We start from the raw sequence: 14,920 nt of genomic DNA, 5'->3' as shown, positions 1-14,920 counted from the left end.
ATGGCGGCACTGTGGCCAAGCAGGACCAGGAGGCATGGGAGGGAGTGTAGTTTGGGTAAAAGGGGTATATGAAATAAAACATGGACTTTAAAAAATAGCCTGCAGATTTTATAGGACTACAAATGTTTGAGAACCTTAGTCACTCAAAGTTACCAATGGTTATTGGATATTAGATACTTGTAATATGTACTAAGATATTTTTAAAAATCCACTCTGATTTTTTTGGGATCTAATTTTCACTTTTCCTATTGGGATGGCTATTTAAAGATGTACCCAAGCACAGTTCAAACAAACAGGATATTTCAGTTCAGTGGTTTCTTGGATCATACCTAAAATCCAAGGAAAGTGAGAGGTTCTGAAAGCAGGTTTATAGTTTTGTTTTGAAGAGAAGACAATCAGCACCATCTAGTGGATACAAATAACCTCTTTTCCTGAATTTAGTCCAGCGAGGAGGTGAAGAGAACAAACAGGCTGTGGAACTGGGTTGGAATCCCAGTACCATTTAGTTTCTGAATGAACTCGGAAAAATCACTCAAGCTGCCATGCTCTGCTTCTCAACTACAAATCTGGGTAATAACAGTGCCACTTCATAGGATGTTAGGAAGTGAGGTGGAATGACGCACCTAAGGCATGTCCTAAACACTCAGTAAATGTTACTTTTTAATAACTCTAAGCCACAGACTCACATGAGCTGGGAACTGCCCAGTAGCACACACTTTTGACTGCCCTTCAAAAGAAGTGGCTATTTAATCTAGTTTGTAGAATCTATGATACAAGGCTTAGTGAGCTTCCTCTCCTAGTACGTTGTTGTGTTTGGCTGAAGCTTATGGTGAGAAAAGGGAAATTGGGGCAACAAGGCTGGAATGATAGTTGGAGCCCAGATGGCATACAGCGTGGGCTCTCTCACTCATTCAAATCTGACTCCACTCAGAAGGAGAACGTCAAGAGCAGAGAGAGATTGAAAACAAAAACCAACTTTGAAACCAATGCTGCCATATGTCACCAACCTGGAATGAGACCAGGGAAATTTTAGCTTAAAATATCTTGACTCTAGATGAAATCTTTATGAATTATTTTGAAAGGCATAATACTTTCTAGAATATTTTGGGGGGGGGGTTTGAACACAGCAGTTCAGAAAACACAGCAGAGAAAAATATGGTGCTCTCCAACATATCTGAATGTGAGTTGCTTTGAGGGTGTAATTGCAATAGCTGATGTAGAAGTATTTAAGGAACTAAAAACAAAGGCACAATTTATTGTGTACTAACATACAACAAATACAGTTTATTAAAGTTTGCCCTCAAGGCACATACAGCCTCTCAGCAGTTTGCAAAACAGAAGCAGCAGAAGGTAAATAAACGAAATGAGAATGACAGAAAATTCAAGATGAGGTGAGTTTCATGTAAAATGTAATCAATAGGGACTTAGTCTGGAAAGGTTACAAACAGTAAAGAGACACGAAGTTTCTATTGAACCTGAACTTTCTTTTCACTTGCTTTATATGTATCTTATGTTGTATAAGCAAGTTTCAAAAAAAAAAAAAAATGAGAACACCAGTTAATCATGGGCACCTGTCACAGCCCTGATCTCTTAGTTATTTTTTTCCCCTCACATCCCCAAGAAATCTGAAACGTGTTGTTTTCTTAATAAGCACCATTTTTCGCCAAAAATTAAAATGGAAAGAATGGTCTTTATTCATGGAATATTAGAATTGTGCAGTCATTTGGAGATTATCTAGTCTCTAGCTACTCAAAGAGTAGTCTGTGGACCAGAAGCTTTGACATCACCTGGGAGCCTGTTAGAGTCTTGGGTCCCACCTGACACAGAATCAGCATTTTAACAAGATTCTCCGGTGATTTATCTGCACATTAAAATTTGAGAAGAGTTTCAGGTTCATTTAATCTTAGATATAGGTCTGGGATCAGTATTTTTTGAAATCTCAGGTTATCCCAATACAGTAGAGTTTAAGAACTGCAAAACTAGTCAACCTTCATTTTTCAAATGAGGATATTATGACCCACAAAAGTTTATGGATTTACCCAAGGTCACCCAGCTATTTCGTATTGGAATCCAAACAGTGGCATCTCTCCTCCTTATAAAAAAAATAACTGAGAGTCAAGAGAACAGGGTAGGGAGTGCAGAGATGGGAATTATTATTTAATATCGGGTGGTCAGGAAAGACCCACCTGAGGAAGCAGACACCATATGGATTACTGAGGAACTGTGTTCCAGGTAGTGTGTGTGTGCGTGTGTGTGTGTGTATGTGTGTGTTTATTCATACTGGAAGAAGAACCAGGAGTAGTGTTTCCAAATTCCCAACAGATACTAATCTTTGGCATGCAGAAACAAGAAATCAGAACTGCCAGGAGTTCTCCAAATCTTGTTATTTTAAAAATACTTCCAACCTTCTTCATATTCTTTATTCATTACTTCTTTATTCTTTATTCAAACAAATGCTGTCTGAAGCATTTTTAAAAAAAATAAGGACTATTAAATTTAGAAGTATTTATAAGAGATGTAGCCTACAGCAAATATTCAAATACTGGAGAACACAGAGAACATTACTGGGTACCATTTGAATAATGTAACATACAAATCTCCAAGCAAGGCTAACAGCCCTTCACAGAATCATGGGTTGGAAATTGCCAATTTAAGGGCTTATTCTGAATAAATACTTGTTGTTCCTTGGAATATCACTCATAGAATTTGATAAAGTATACAATGAGTATCAACTTACTAATATTTATTTTACTTGCAAGAATGACTCACTGTTAGCAACAGACTGGGCCGGGGATGCACACTTATAACACGGCACCAGCTCCAAGCAAGATTGACCTATCAGATTGTGATCGCCTCTCTCCCAGGTGCTCCTGTCCTGGTTCCTGGAATGTTGATCTCAACTTCTGACTCAGAGTGTCAGCATTTCCTGCTCTTGCTTTCGACTTATCTTGACATCAGTGGATTTCTTCAGTTACATCTCTATGTCGATTGCTATGGTTTAACTTTCACAGGAGAATCAGAATACTTTCTCCAATTTTCCTGATTTCTTAACTGATTTATTTATTTTTTTTAATTTGGAAAAACATGTACATTTCCTGAGAAATGCTGGGAAGAAATTCCCGCGTAGAAACACTTACAAGGAGGACAGTGAGGCTGCAGCAAAGTTTGCCAGGGAGAGGGTGGTAGGACTGGAGGTCTGGAAGAAAACGGAGGGTCTGGTTATTGAGGACCTGTGGGCATTGTAAGGATTCTGCATGAAATGGGAAGTCATGGAGAGTCCTGAGCAGAGGAGTGGCATTGTTTTTTTTTAAAAATATTTATTTATTTTATTTTTGGCTGCGTTGGGTCTTCATTGCTGCACGTGGGCTTTCTCTAGTTGTGGCGAGCGGGGGCTACCCTTCGTTGCGGTGTGCTGGCTTCTCCTTGCAGTGGCTTCTCTTGTTGCAGAGCACAGGCTCTGGGTGAGTGAGCTTCAGTAGTTGCGGCACGTGGGCTCAGTAGTTGTGGCACACGGGCTTAGTTGCTCTGAGGCATGTGGGATCTTCCCAGACCAGGGCTGCGAACCCGTGTCCCCTGCACTGGCAGGCAGATTCTTAACAACTGTGCCACCAGGGAAGCCCCGAGTGGCATTGTTTGACTTAGGTTTTGAAAGCATCATTCAGGTTGCTGATTGAAAGTAGTAGGGCCAAGGAAGTCAACAGTTAGGAGATTATTGCAAAAATCCGGGCAAGAGATGATGTCAGTGCAGACCTTAATGGAAGCACGGATGGTGGTGAGAAGTGGTTGGATTCTGGATATATTTTGAATGTAGAGCTGATAGGATTTATAATAAACTGATTGTAAAGTGTGAGAGGAAGAGGAATTGAGGATGACTTCAAGGTTTTTGGCCTGAGACTGGCAGGCAGGATGCAGTTACCATTTACTGAGATGGATAAGAAGGTGGGGTGTAGGGGGGACTGTGGAGAAGTTTGTTTTTTGACATCTGAAGTTTAAGGTGCTTCTTACATTGAAGTGGAGATGTCTAAGTGAAGATGTCACGTAGTTAGATAAAAGAGTGTGGAGTTCAGAGCTGGAGATAGAAAGGCAGGATTTAGCAGTATATGGATGGCATTTACAGCTAGGTTTTTACACCCACCACTGACCGAGATTGTAGCTGTGGTTCTTTGAGCAACTCACTTAACCTTTGTCTATTTGCTCTGCTGAAAAACACTTAAAGAATACACATCTTACCACCTAAAACAATGAGGCTACAGGGTCCATGTACGTGAAAATGCCTTGTAAACTGTAAGGTTCTGTTCAAAGTGGAAGAAGCAGACATTTGATGGTACTGGGGATGAAGAAAATCAATTCAGGGACCCAGGGAAATAGTCTTCACGCGCTGAGAATTACAAAAACCACAAAAGAAAGCAAGCGCAAGTAGCAATTATTACCTTTTTTGGACTGTAGCCCAATCTGGGCAAAACTACTACTTTTTATTTACATGGCAGCCAACATTTACTAAGAACTTCACATAACATTATGTTTTTGAGCTGCACAACAGTGTTGTGAGGAATCAATTGTTATTACCCCATTTTACGGAGGAGGAAACTGAGGTCAGAGAGGATTAGCGGACCTGCAGGGCATCGTATTAATAGTGAAGGACAGAGTCATACAAGCATCCAGACATCCTCTTTCCAAGTTCAACCTAAATACGAACAAACCATTCCACACTCTCCACCCTCCGCCGGGAAGACGGAGGAGACAGCACGGATGCCCGACGTCTCCGGGTTCCGACAGTTGGGTCCTCTGCTGTTCCTGGGCCCCCACGTCTCGTTTCTGGATGGTATAGCCCTTTTCCCCTATCGCGAGACTGGCAGCGTCGTGCTTCTGGTTGCCAAGGGAACGGCGCTCCGGGAGGCAGGAAGGCTTCTGACCCGCTGCTTCTTCCACCTCCAGAGAAGCTGCGGTGGCGGGAAAGACCCCTCCCCTTTGGGGGACAGTGGGTGACGCTGAGAGTGTCAATGCTCTGACGACTGGACACTAGCTCCCAGTTTCCGCCCGGAAGGTGAGGGACCGCACAGGTTAGGCGCGGACTGTTATCGCCGCGCGACAAGCCAATGAGAGGGCGGGGCGGAATCGTGTCAGGGTGCTGGGCCCGGAGAGGGGGCAGGGCCAGTAAGAGGGCGGGCTCAAGCAGGGCGGCGGGCTCAGCAGAGGCTGGCCAGGCCTGGGAGAGAGACATAGGTCTGACCCCGGAGAGGCTTCCGTCTCCTTGAAGGCTGTGTGTCGCCAGGATTTCCTGGACACGGCGGTAAACGTTCCTGACCATAAGACCAAGTACCAAGGACTCTCACTGTCCTTCTAGCCCCTAAGATCTAGAACTTGTATTACAAATTAATCACCCGCCATTTAAGTGACAAAGGATGCAAATAGGCGTTTCACAGAAAAAATAAAAGGTGGGCAGTAAACATTTGACTAGAGACTCAACTTCTCTCATAATTAAAGAAATGTAGATCACACTCACAGATACTTTTGACACTTCTCAGATTGACAAAGATGAAAAGCTTTGACATGACTAGATTGGCCCAGGTGGGGAAACAGGCACTTTCATCTCAGCGTACCCTGTTGTTAGTAATGTAGTTTGGTACAACCTTTTTGGAGGACAGTTGGCAGACTACCAAAATTTGAAAGACAGTGTTCTTTGACTCAGCAATTAAAAAAAAATTTTATTGAAATATAGTTGATTTACAGTGTTGTGTTAATTTTTTCTGCATGGCAAAGTGACTCAGTTATACGTATATATATATTCTTTTCTGTATTCTTTTCCATTATGGTTTGTCACAGGATATCGAATATAGTTCCCTGTGCTATACAGTAGGACATTGTTGTTTATCCATCCTATGTATAATAGTTTGCCTCTGTTAATTCCAAACTCCCATTCCTTCCCTCCCCTATCTCCCCTTCCCATTTGGCAACCACAAGTCTGTTCTTTATGTCTGTGAGTCTCTTTCTGTTTTGTAGATATGTTCTTTTGTGTTGTATTTTAGATTCCACATGTAGGTGATATATGGTCTTTCTCTTTCTGACTTCGCTTAGTATGATAATCTCTAGGTCCATCCATGTTGCTGCAAATGGCATTATTTCATTCTTTTTAATGGCTGAGTAGTATTCCATTGTATATATGTACCACATCTTCTTTATCCATTCATCTAGGTTGTTTCCATGTCTTGGCTATTGTAAATAGTGCTGCTATGAACATAGAAGTGCATGTATCTTTTTGAATTATAGTTTTGTCTGGGTATATGCCCAGGAGCGGGATTGCTGGATCATATGGCAACTCTATTTTTTTTCACTCAGAAATTCTAATTTATCTTCTGGGCGTATAAACATAACTAAGCAAAAATTTGTACAAAGAGGTTACCTTAAAATTGAGGTATTCTTTACGTACAGTAAAATTTACCCTTTTAATATTACAGTTCTATGAGCTTTGACAAATGCATACAGCTATATAATTACCATCACAATGAGGATACACAACAGTTGCATCATTCCCCCTGAAATCCCCTAGTACTGTTTTTGTAGTTAACCCTTCCCTACCCCCAGCCCTGGTAATGGTCATCAATTTTCTGTCCCTATAGTTTTGTCTATTCTAGAAGTCATATAATTGGAAACAAATACTATGGAGCCTTTTGAATCTGGCTTCTTTCAACTTAGCATTATGCAGTTGAGATTTGTCTATGTTTTGTATCAGTAATTTGTTTCCTTATATTGCTGAGTAACATTCCATTGTATAGATGTACCACAGTTGCTTATCCATTGTCTAGTTGAGAGACATTTGGATTGTTCCCAGTTTCTGGCAGTTATTAATGTAGCTGCTATATGTCCAGGTTTTTGTGTGAATATAAATGTTCATTTCTTGGGTGAATATCCAGAGTGAGATTGTGGACTCGTATGGTAAGTGTATGTTTAACATTGCAAGAAAGTGCCAGGCAGTTTTGCAACACGGCTGTCCCATTTTGCATTCTCATCGGCAATATATGACAGTTCCAGTTGCTCCAACTTTGTCAGCGCTTGGTGTTGCTAGTTTTTTAAAAAAATAATTTTCACATTTGAATGTGTAGCAGTATCTCATTGTGCTTTTAAATTTCTCCAACGACTAATGATGTTGAACATCTTCTGGTGCTAGTTTGCCATCCAAACATCTTTGGTGATGAGTATGCTCCAATCTTTCTTATTATTGAGTCTTGATACTTCTTTATATATTCTGGATATAAATCCTTTGTCAGCTGTGTGTTTTGCAAATATTTTCTCCCAATATTTGGCCTGTGTTTTCCTTTTCAACTGTGTCTTTTGAAGAGTGGAAGTTTAACATTTTGATGCATTCCAATTTATCAGTATTTTCTTTTATGAATCATACTTTTTTTTTTTTAAATTAATTTATTTTATTTTATTTATTTTTGGCTGTGTTGGGTCTTCGTTTCTGTGCGAGGGCTTTCTCCAGTTGCGGCGAGCGGGGGCCACTCTTCATCGCGGTGCGCGGGCCTCTCACTATCGCGGCCTCTCTTGTTGCCGAGCACAGGCTCCAGACGCGCAGGCTCAGTAGTTGTGGCTCACGGGCCCAGTTGCTCCGCGGCATGTGGGATCTTCCCAGACCAGGGCTCGAACCCGTGTCCCCTGCATTGGCAGGCGGATTCTCAACCACTGCGCCACCAGGGAAGCCCTATGAATCATACTTTTGATGTTGTATCTAAGACATCTTTGCTAGCCCACAGTCACACGTATTTTATAGAAATTTTATAGTTTTAATTTTCTATTTTAGGCCTATGATCAATTTTGACTAAACTTTTGTATTGTCTTTTTTTTTTTTAAAGATTATTATTATTTTTTAAATTTATTTATTTATTTTTGGCTGTGTTGGGTCTCCGTCTCTATGCGAGGGCTTTCTGTAGTTGCGGCGAGCGGGGGCCACTCCTCATCGCGGTGCGCGGGCCTCTCACCATCGCGGCCTCTCTTGTTGCGGAGCACAGGCTCCAGACGCGCAGGCTCAGCAATTGTGGCTCACGGGCCCAGTCGCTCCGCGACATGTGGGATCCTCCCAGACCAGGGCTCGAACCGGTGTTCCCTGCATTGCCAGGCAGATTCTCAACCACTGCGCCACCAGGGAAGCCCTGTATTGTCTTTTAATAACAAATCTTCCGTATACAACCTAAGTGAGCTGATTAAAAAAAATGCTACATCTATGCAATGAAATACTATGCCATCGTTTGAAAGCATGAAGTGTATCTGTATGTGGTGGTATAGAAAAATCTTTGAAATACATTGTGTAAAAAAGCAAGTTGCGAAGCACCATGCCATTTGTGTGTGTTTGTGTTGGGGAGGAGTAGGGAGGTAAAGGATAGAAAGTTTGCATATGCCTAAAAAAGTGAGACCTACAAAAATCTTTCTTGGGGTGAGGGTAATTTTGACTTGAAAAACTTTTACATTCTTCTGTATTATTTGATTTTTTTCCCCTCTCAAGGGCAAGTATTTCTTACATAATAAACAAGTACAGAAAGTTAAAAAGAAAACTACCATAAGTAATTTTTAGGTATTAAAATCATGAAAATAAGTGTAATTCTACTTTTTAAAAAGCCTGGCTATTTGTTATTACTAAACAGAGGAGGATTCATTTTCTTTTGATTCTTTCATTTATCTAAAAACATCAGATTACAGCAGCCACGTGTCCCCATTTTGGTTTTTAAACCATTCATGGTGGTTGCATTTCTCTGAAAAAGTTTAAATTAATCTTGCTTGAAATGAATGTTATGAAAAGCTGGTATGTCTTAGTAGTGATTTGTTACAATTTAGAATCTGGTCATATATCCATGTATTTAATGGAATATCAAGAAGTAAATAATATTCTATTTTAGAAGTATCTGTAATGTAATAAGAAAATGTTTATCGTGTAATGTTAAGTGAGAAATATATGAATCCAACTTTGTTGAAAAGACATAAAAAGCAAAAATGGAAAAGAAATGTGCCAGCAATGTTTAGCTCAGGGTGGTGAATATTGGGTGATTTTTATTTATTTTCGAGTATACTTTAATATATTCCAGAAAATTTTCTTCAGTAAGTAAATTCTTTAATTATGAATTTAAGATTAATAGAAAACCAGAAAATACAGATAAGCAAAAGGTGAAAAAAGACACGAGAACATCCATGAACCTACCAACCCAGAATCTACCACTGTTACTTCTTTGACTTGTGATCATCTTTCAGGTCCCCCTCTGTATATTTCTCTAATTAGAGAAATTGGACTTGTTTTTTTAAACAAGGTGTTGACTTCCTTCCTCCTTCTTTCCTTCCTTGTCTATGCCCCTAGCCAGTTTTCTATTGGAATGTTTCTTTCCCTTGTTGATTGGTAAGAGCTCTTTAAATGTGTAAGTGTATTAACCTTTTGTATATTATCTGTATTGCATATATTTTCTCCATTTTCTCATGTACCTTTTAATTTAATTTAGAGTTCTTTTTTTGGTTTGATACTCAAGAGCATTAAATGTTATGTAACCAAATCTATTAGTTTCGTCCTGTTTGACTTATGCTCTTGATATCCTGCTTAGTAAGTCATTAACCTCATTATTATATAAATTAGCTCTATGTTTCCTTCCAGTCCCTTGAAGATTCCATATTTTATATTTATTATTAATTTTTTTTTACTTTTATTAAAGTAATATAATAAAATATGTCAAACTGTACTGTAACATTTACAATAAAAAAAAAAGAAGCAGTCTCTAGTCACATCCTTCAGGGGCAAATATCTTGAACTTATTTAACTGTTGTGCTTATTTAACTATTGTTTGGCTTTATCAATTTTTGGATATTCTCTTTGATTTCCTATTAGGACAGATTAGACTTTTTATACGACCTTTTCTTTTACATACTCCTCCTCACCTACACTCAATGTAATTAAGGCACAGTGTTTGGTTAAATTCAGTGCTTATATAAGTATTATCATATGATTGTTTGCTTTCTTGTACAATGCTTTATTTTTCTTGTGGAATTTCTCTCTGGCTATTGAGGTTTCTTCTCAAATACTCAAAAACATCTTTAAGTTCCTAATTCAGTATCCTTTATCCATACTTTTTTCTACATGGCCAAATTCATAAGATTGTTAGTTACAACCCTACCGATCCTGGAAACTGTATTTTATTTATTATTTTCATGAGCAAACATAATAGAACAGACCTATTTCTAAAACAAATTGAAAGATTTCTGGAGCCTTTTAGTTGATCCGTGCCATTGGTGGTTCCCTGTGCCTCTCCCTTTATTGACATGTATTATACTGGCTCTGCACGGGCTTCCATCTCATTGCTCCCTCTGTTAGCCGCCAATAAGTCTCCCTTGACAGGCACTTTAGGCCATTACAAGACATTTGGCCTTTCAGTGACTTAAGCTTTTTGATGGTGACGTGACGGGCCAGGGCGATCCGTCTTCCCACAATAATAATGTCAGTGCCTTCCTGAGTGAGCCAAAAACCCTTTTGCAGAGTTTGAATAATGTTGAGATCACTGCCTTTTTCATTTGCTGAGATGGAAAGAGTTGACCTACTGTCCTTTAAGCCTCAGCTTTGACACACTGAATGGTTGGAGGGTAAATCATATTACTGCTCTGTGTGCCTTGGAGGAGCATGGGGTTGTTCATGATTGGGCTTCCTCCTGTGTCCAAAGCTTCCTTGGACTCTGCCTCAGCTGTTCAAAAAAAAAAGAAAGATGAGTCATTTTTTAGGGTAAGAAAAGGACACTGTTACACTTGCTGGGCCAGAGGCAACTGCCTTTCTTCATTCTGTTATGAGAGAAATGGTTTAATTTATAATTGATAGGAATTTAGGAAAGGATTTGTTGGAAGATATCCATTCACCTGTAAAGCTAAGTATTTGGAAGTCAAACTATGAAATTCTCTCTCTTTCTTCCACTTTATTCGGCATGCATGATACCCCAAGCATTACTGAACATATTTGGAATGGTCCTGACCAAGGGCACAGTTTGGAAGGAGCAAAGTGCCAGCAGTGCCCAAGTTTCCCCACTAGTTTAAACCATCCTGCCTAATATTTCCTGCTTCAGGAAATAGTCCTAGGAATAGAGCAGCCAGACTGGTGAGAGTCTTGTGGACGGTGTCACATGAAAAATAGTTAAAGAGATTGGCAATGTGTATCCAGATAGTGAAAGCCGGTCCTCTAGTAGAGAGAGTAGGTTCAGTTCTCTGTTGTTTCAAGGCAGAAGTAGAATCATGGGTTTTAGAAGGGGAAGGTTGATAGAAGAGTGGTCACCTGGAGATAAGTACTCCATGAAAATGCAGTACCAAGGAGGAGAGGAGAAATCAGAGCTGAGAGAGAGCCCCGGCTGAAGGCTGAGCTAGAATAAGGAAGGTAAAACCCGAAGAAAGTAGAGGCCTTGGCAAATTATTACGATGAAGCATGAATCTTGGCTGAGGGGTGTGGTGCTCTGTAAGTGTCTTCTTAGGCCAAGGACACGGTAGCTGTTTCTCTTGGAGGCACAGAAGGCCATTGAGATGATGTTCATGTCTGCATTCTTTTTTAGCCACTTTCAGAATCTGACATCCTGGCAGCATGTTTTTTCCACCTACGGTGACATAAGATGTAATGATCCATGGACACAGACATCTTCTGATGAAATTAGGGTACTGTGACTTTGGTAGTGACATAATCCTTATAGCAAAGGCTCTGAGTTCACTGCCTGTTAACACTGATGAAACATTTAAACATACAAGTCATAACTTGCTTGAAATTTTGTTTGTTTGTTTCAGGATATCAATGGATATTATAAAGGGAAACTTAGATGGAATTTCAAAACCAGCCTCAAATTCAAGAACACGTCATGGAAGCAGAGGTTCAAATGCTTCTTTGGAGGTGCTCTCACCGGAACCAGCATCCTTCAAGGTACTATGCTGTTTAGAAATGATATAAACTACTTCTTCTGATCTCTAGCAATTGATAAACCAAGGTTGTTGTTAACATCCCATTCTAAGGTTCATCTTTAAAGGGTGTGTTCTGGGAGCACTCATAGATTTCTTGAATTTTACTTTAGATCATTTAATGTGAAAATACTGTTTCCTTCTTTACCTTCTCTTTTTTTTCTTGGGGGGGAGTTATGGCTTATTTTTTCACGATTGTACTTTGTTAATGCTCATTTATTAACTTTTCTTCTTTCATAAGAAAGCTTTGTATTCCAACATCTGCTATGCCACCATTGACTCTTATTATGAAAAAGATTCAGTAATTTAAAAAATAGAGTTTGGATAAAAACCACATGGTATATGTTTAGCAGGTACATTACCTGGTCTCTTTTTCTTTTCTTAAAATGTCTAAACTTGATGTTTTTTTAAAGAATCTGTTTTTCCCTCTGTGATGGGGGATAATTTATTTTAAGGTTGTGGGAAACAAAAATTTTGAAACTTATGGTGAAAAATTTTCTTGCAAGTTTGTGAATCCTTTCTCACTTATTCTTTTGACTTACGGACTGGGCTCTGCATTATGAAACTCTTAGAGTTTTTGTCTATCATGATTTAATGCTGGAAATAGAAAGCCTTCTAGACATTTCCAGCAGAAAGGGATTGAATACAAGAAACTCAGTTCCTCAAAAATCAATGGAAGGCCAGCGAAACCATGCGAGGGGACTTCCCTTGGATTCTTGGTTCCCAGGTCACACCACCATATCCAAAATCCAGAGATCTGAAAGCTGCTGCTTTGCTGTTGCTGCTTCTGACACTGCTACACATCCCTCAGAACCACAAAACTGGTGACTAGACATGCAGAGATGACTGCCTTTGATATTTCTTGTCAGTTTCGTATCAGGAGCTTAGCAAGATGGCTTCTACCTCATTTCTGTGGTAAAACTTTTGTGCAGATGCACCTATTTGGAAGAAACTAATACGCATCCAGAACCCAACCTGCAAGCAGCTTTGTAAAATACAGTTTCTAGCTTAGCTGTCTGTTTTGTTGCATCTAATCCTGCATCATTACTATACTGTGTGTTAACTCTTGTAGCATTGTAATAATTCTTGATATCTGGTGGGATGGGTCTTCCCACCATATTCTTTTCTAGGACTGTCCTAGCTATTCTTGGCTTTTTGTTGTTTTTATATTTTAGAACAGTTTTTCAAGTCCTGTGAAAAATACTGTTGGGGTTTTGATTAAAATTGCTTTGAATTTATAGATTAATTTGGAGAGAATTTCTAACTTTATAGTATTAAATCTTCCCATCTATTAACATTGTATCTCATTGACTTCTTTGCTTCTAATTTAAAAGTTTTACATACTGTAAAATTCACTCTTTTCTGGTGTATAGTTCTGAGTTTGGCAAATGCGTAGAGTGATACCATCACAATCAAGATATAGAACAGTTCCATCCTTACCTCTCAAAAATTCCCTCATGCTGCCCCTTTATAAACAATCTCTCCTACTCTTAATCCCTGGAAACTCCTGATCTGTTCTCTGTCCCAATAGCTTTTCCTTTTCCAGGTTTAATTCCATTCCACATGAATGGAATTAAAAAAAAATATGTAGCTTTTGTGTCTGGCTTTTGTCTGTTGACACAATGCATTTGAGACACATCTATGTTGTTGCTTGTATCAGTAGTTCAGGCCTTTTTATTGCTAGTACTGTTCCATTGTGTGGGTAAACCACAGTTTGCTTATTCATTCCCCAGTCAGGAACATTTGGGTTATTTGCAGATTTTGGTGATTATGAATAAGGCTGCTGTAAATATTTGCATACTGATTTTGGGGGTGTGGTGGGAAATAGGTTTTTACTTCTCTTGGGTAAATACCTAGGAGTGGGATTGCTGGGTTGTATGGTAAGTGTATGTTTAACTATAAGAAACTGTCAAACTGTTTTCTGTTCCCACCAGAAATGTATGAGAGTTCCAGCTGCTTTGCATCCTCACCAGCAGTTGATATTGTCAGTTTTTTTTCTTTAAGCCATTCTAATAGGTATACAGTAGTATCTCATTGTGGTTTTAACTCGAATTTCCTTGGTGACTAATAATGTTAAGTATATTTTTATGTGCTTATTTGCAATCCACATATCTTTTTTTGAAAGTGTATGTTCAAAAAAAATTTTTTTTTAATTGGGGTATAGTTGTTTTACAATGTTGTGTTAGTTTCTACTGTACAGCGAAGTGGAGTTCCCTGTGCTATACAGCAGGTTCTCATTAGTTATCTATTTTATACATATTAGTGTATATATGTCAATCCCAATCTCCCAGTTGATCCCACCGCCCCCCACTTCCCCCCTTGGTGTCTATACGTTTGTTCTCTACATCTGTGGCTCTGTTTCTGCCTCGCAAACCGGTCCATCTGTACCATTTTTCTAGATTCCACGTATATGGGTTAATATACAATATTTGTTTTTCTCTTTCTGACTTATACTCTAAGTTGTGTTTGTTTACTTATTGTTGACTTTTGAGAGTTCTTTATATATTCTAGATAGAGTTTTTTGTCAGATATATGATTTGCAAATATTTCCCCCCAGTCTGTAGCTTGACTTTTCATTCTTTTAACTGTCTTTTAAAGAGCATTTAAAATTTTAAGTGCAATTTATCAATTTTTTTTCTTTTGAGGATTGTGTTCTTTGGTTGTATCTAAGAACCCTTTGTCTAACCCAGATTCCCAAAGATTTTTTCCTATTTTTTCATCTGAAAGTTTTATAGTTTTATGTTTTACACTTAGATACTTGTGGCCTCTCTTGTTGCCAGTGAGAAGGCTTTTGTAAACCCAATATTCATTCCAGTGTGGGTTGTCTAGTTTAGATATTTTTCTCTGGTCACTTTATTTTTTTTCCCTTTGTCTTTGGTATCTACTATTACTCACCTAGGTATGGACTTATTTATCTTTCTGGAGACTAGTACTTCTTCAATGTAAGGATTTGTATGTTTCTTTTTTTTCT

General features: G+C 38.9%; 1 protein-coding gene across 1 annotated transcript in view; it reads left to right on the top strand.

Moving 5' to 3' along the window:
• Nucleotides 1-4,882: 4,882 nt before the first annotated feature.
• Nucleotides 4,883-14,920, top strand: part of FSIP1 (fibrous sheath interacting protein 1) — a 206,603-nt gene continuing 196,565 nt past the window's right edge. Inside the window, exons 1-2 of the mRNA XM_068535378.1 lie at nt 4,883-5,044; nt 11,782-11,914. Of these exons, the coding sequence (XP_068391479.1) occupies nt 11,789-11,914 (126 nt within the window). The 5' untranslated portion in view covers nt 4,883-5,044; nt 11,782-11,788. The remainder of the gene's footprint in view (nt 5,045-11,781; nt 11,915-14,920) is intronic.

Source organism: Eschrichtius robustus, chromosome 1, assembly GCF_028021215.1.
Source record: "Eschrichtius robustus isolate mEscRob2 chromosome 1, mEscRob2.pri, whole genome shotgun sequence".
Classification (NCBI taxonomy): Eukaryota; Metazoa; Chordata; class Mammalia; order Artiodactyla; family Eschrichtiidae; genus Eschrichtius; species Eschrichtius robustus.
The sequence above is the reverse complement of the archived record's forward strand: the minus strand, read 5'-3'. Positions and strand labels throughout refer to the sequence as shown.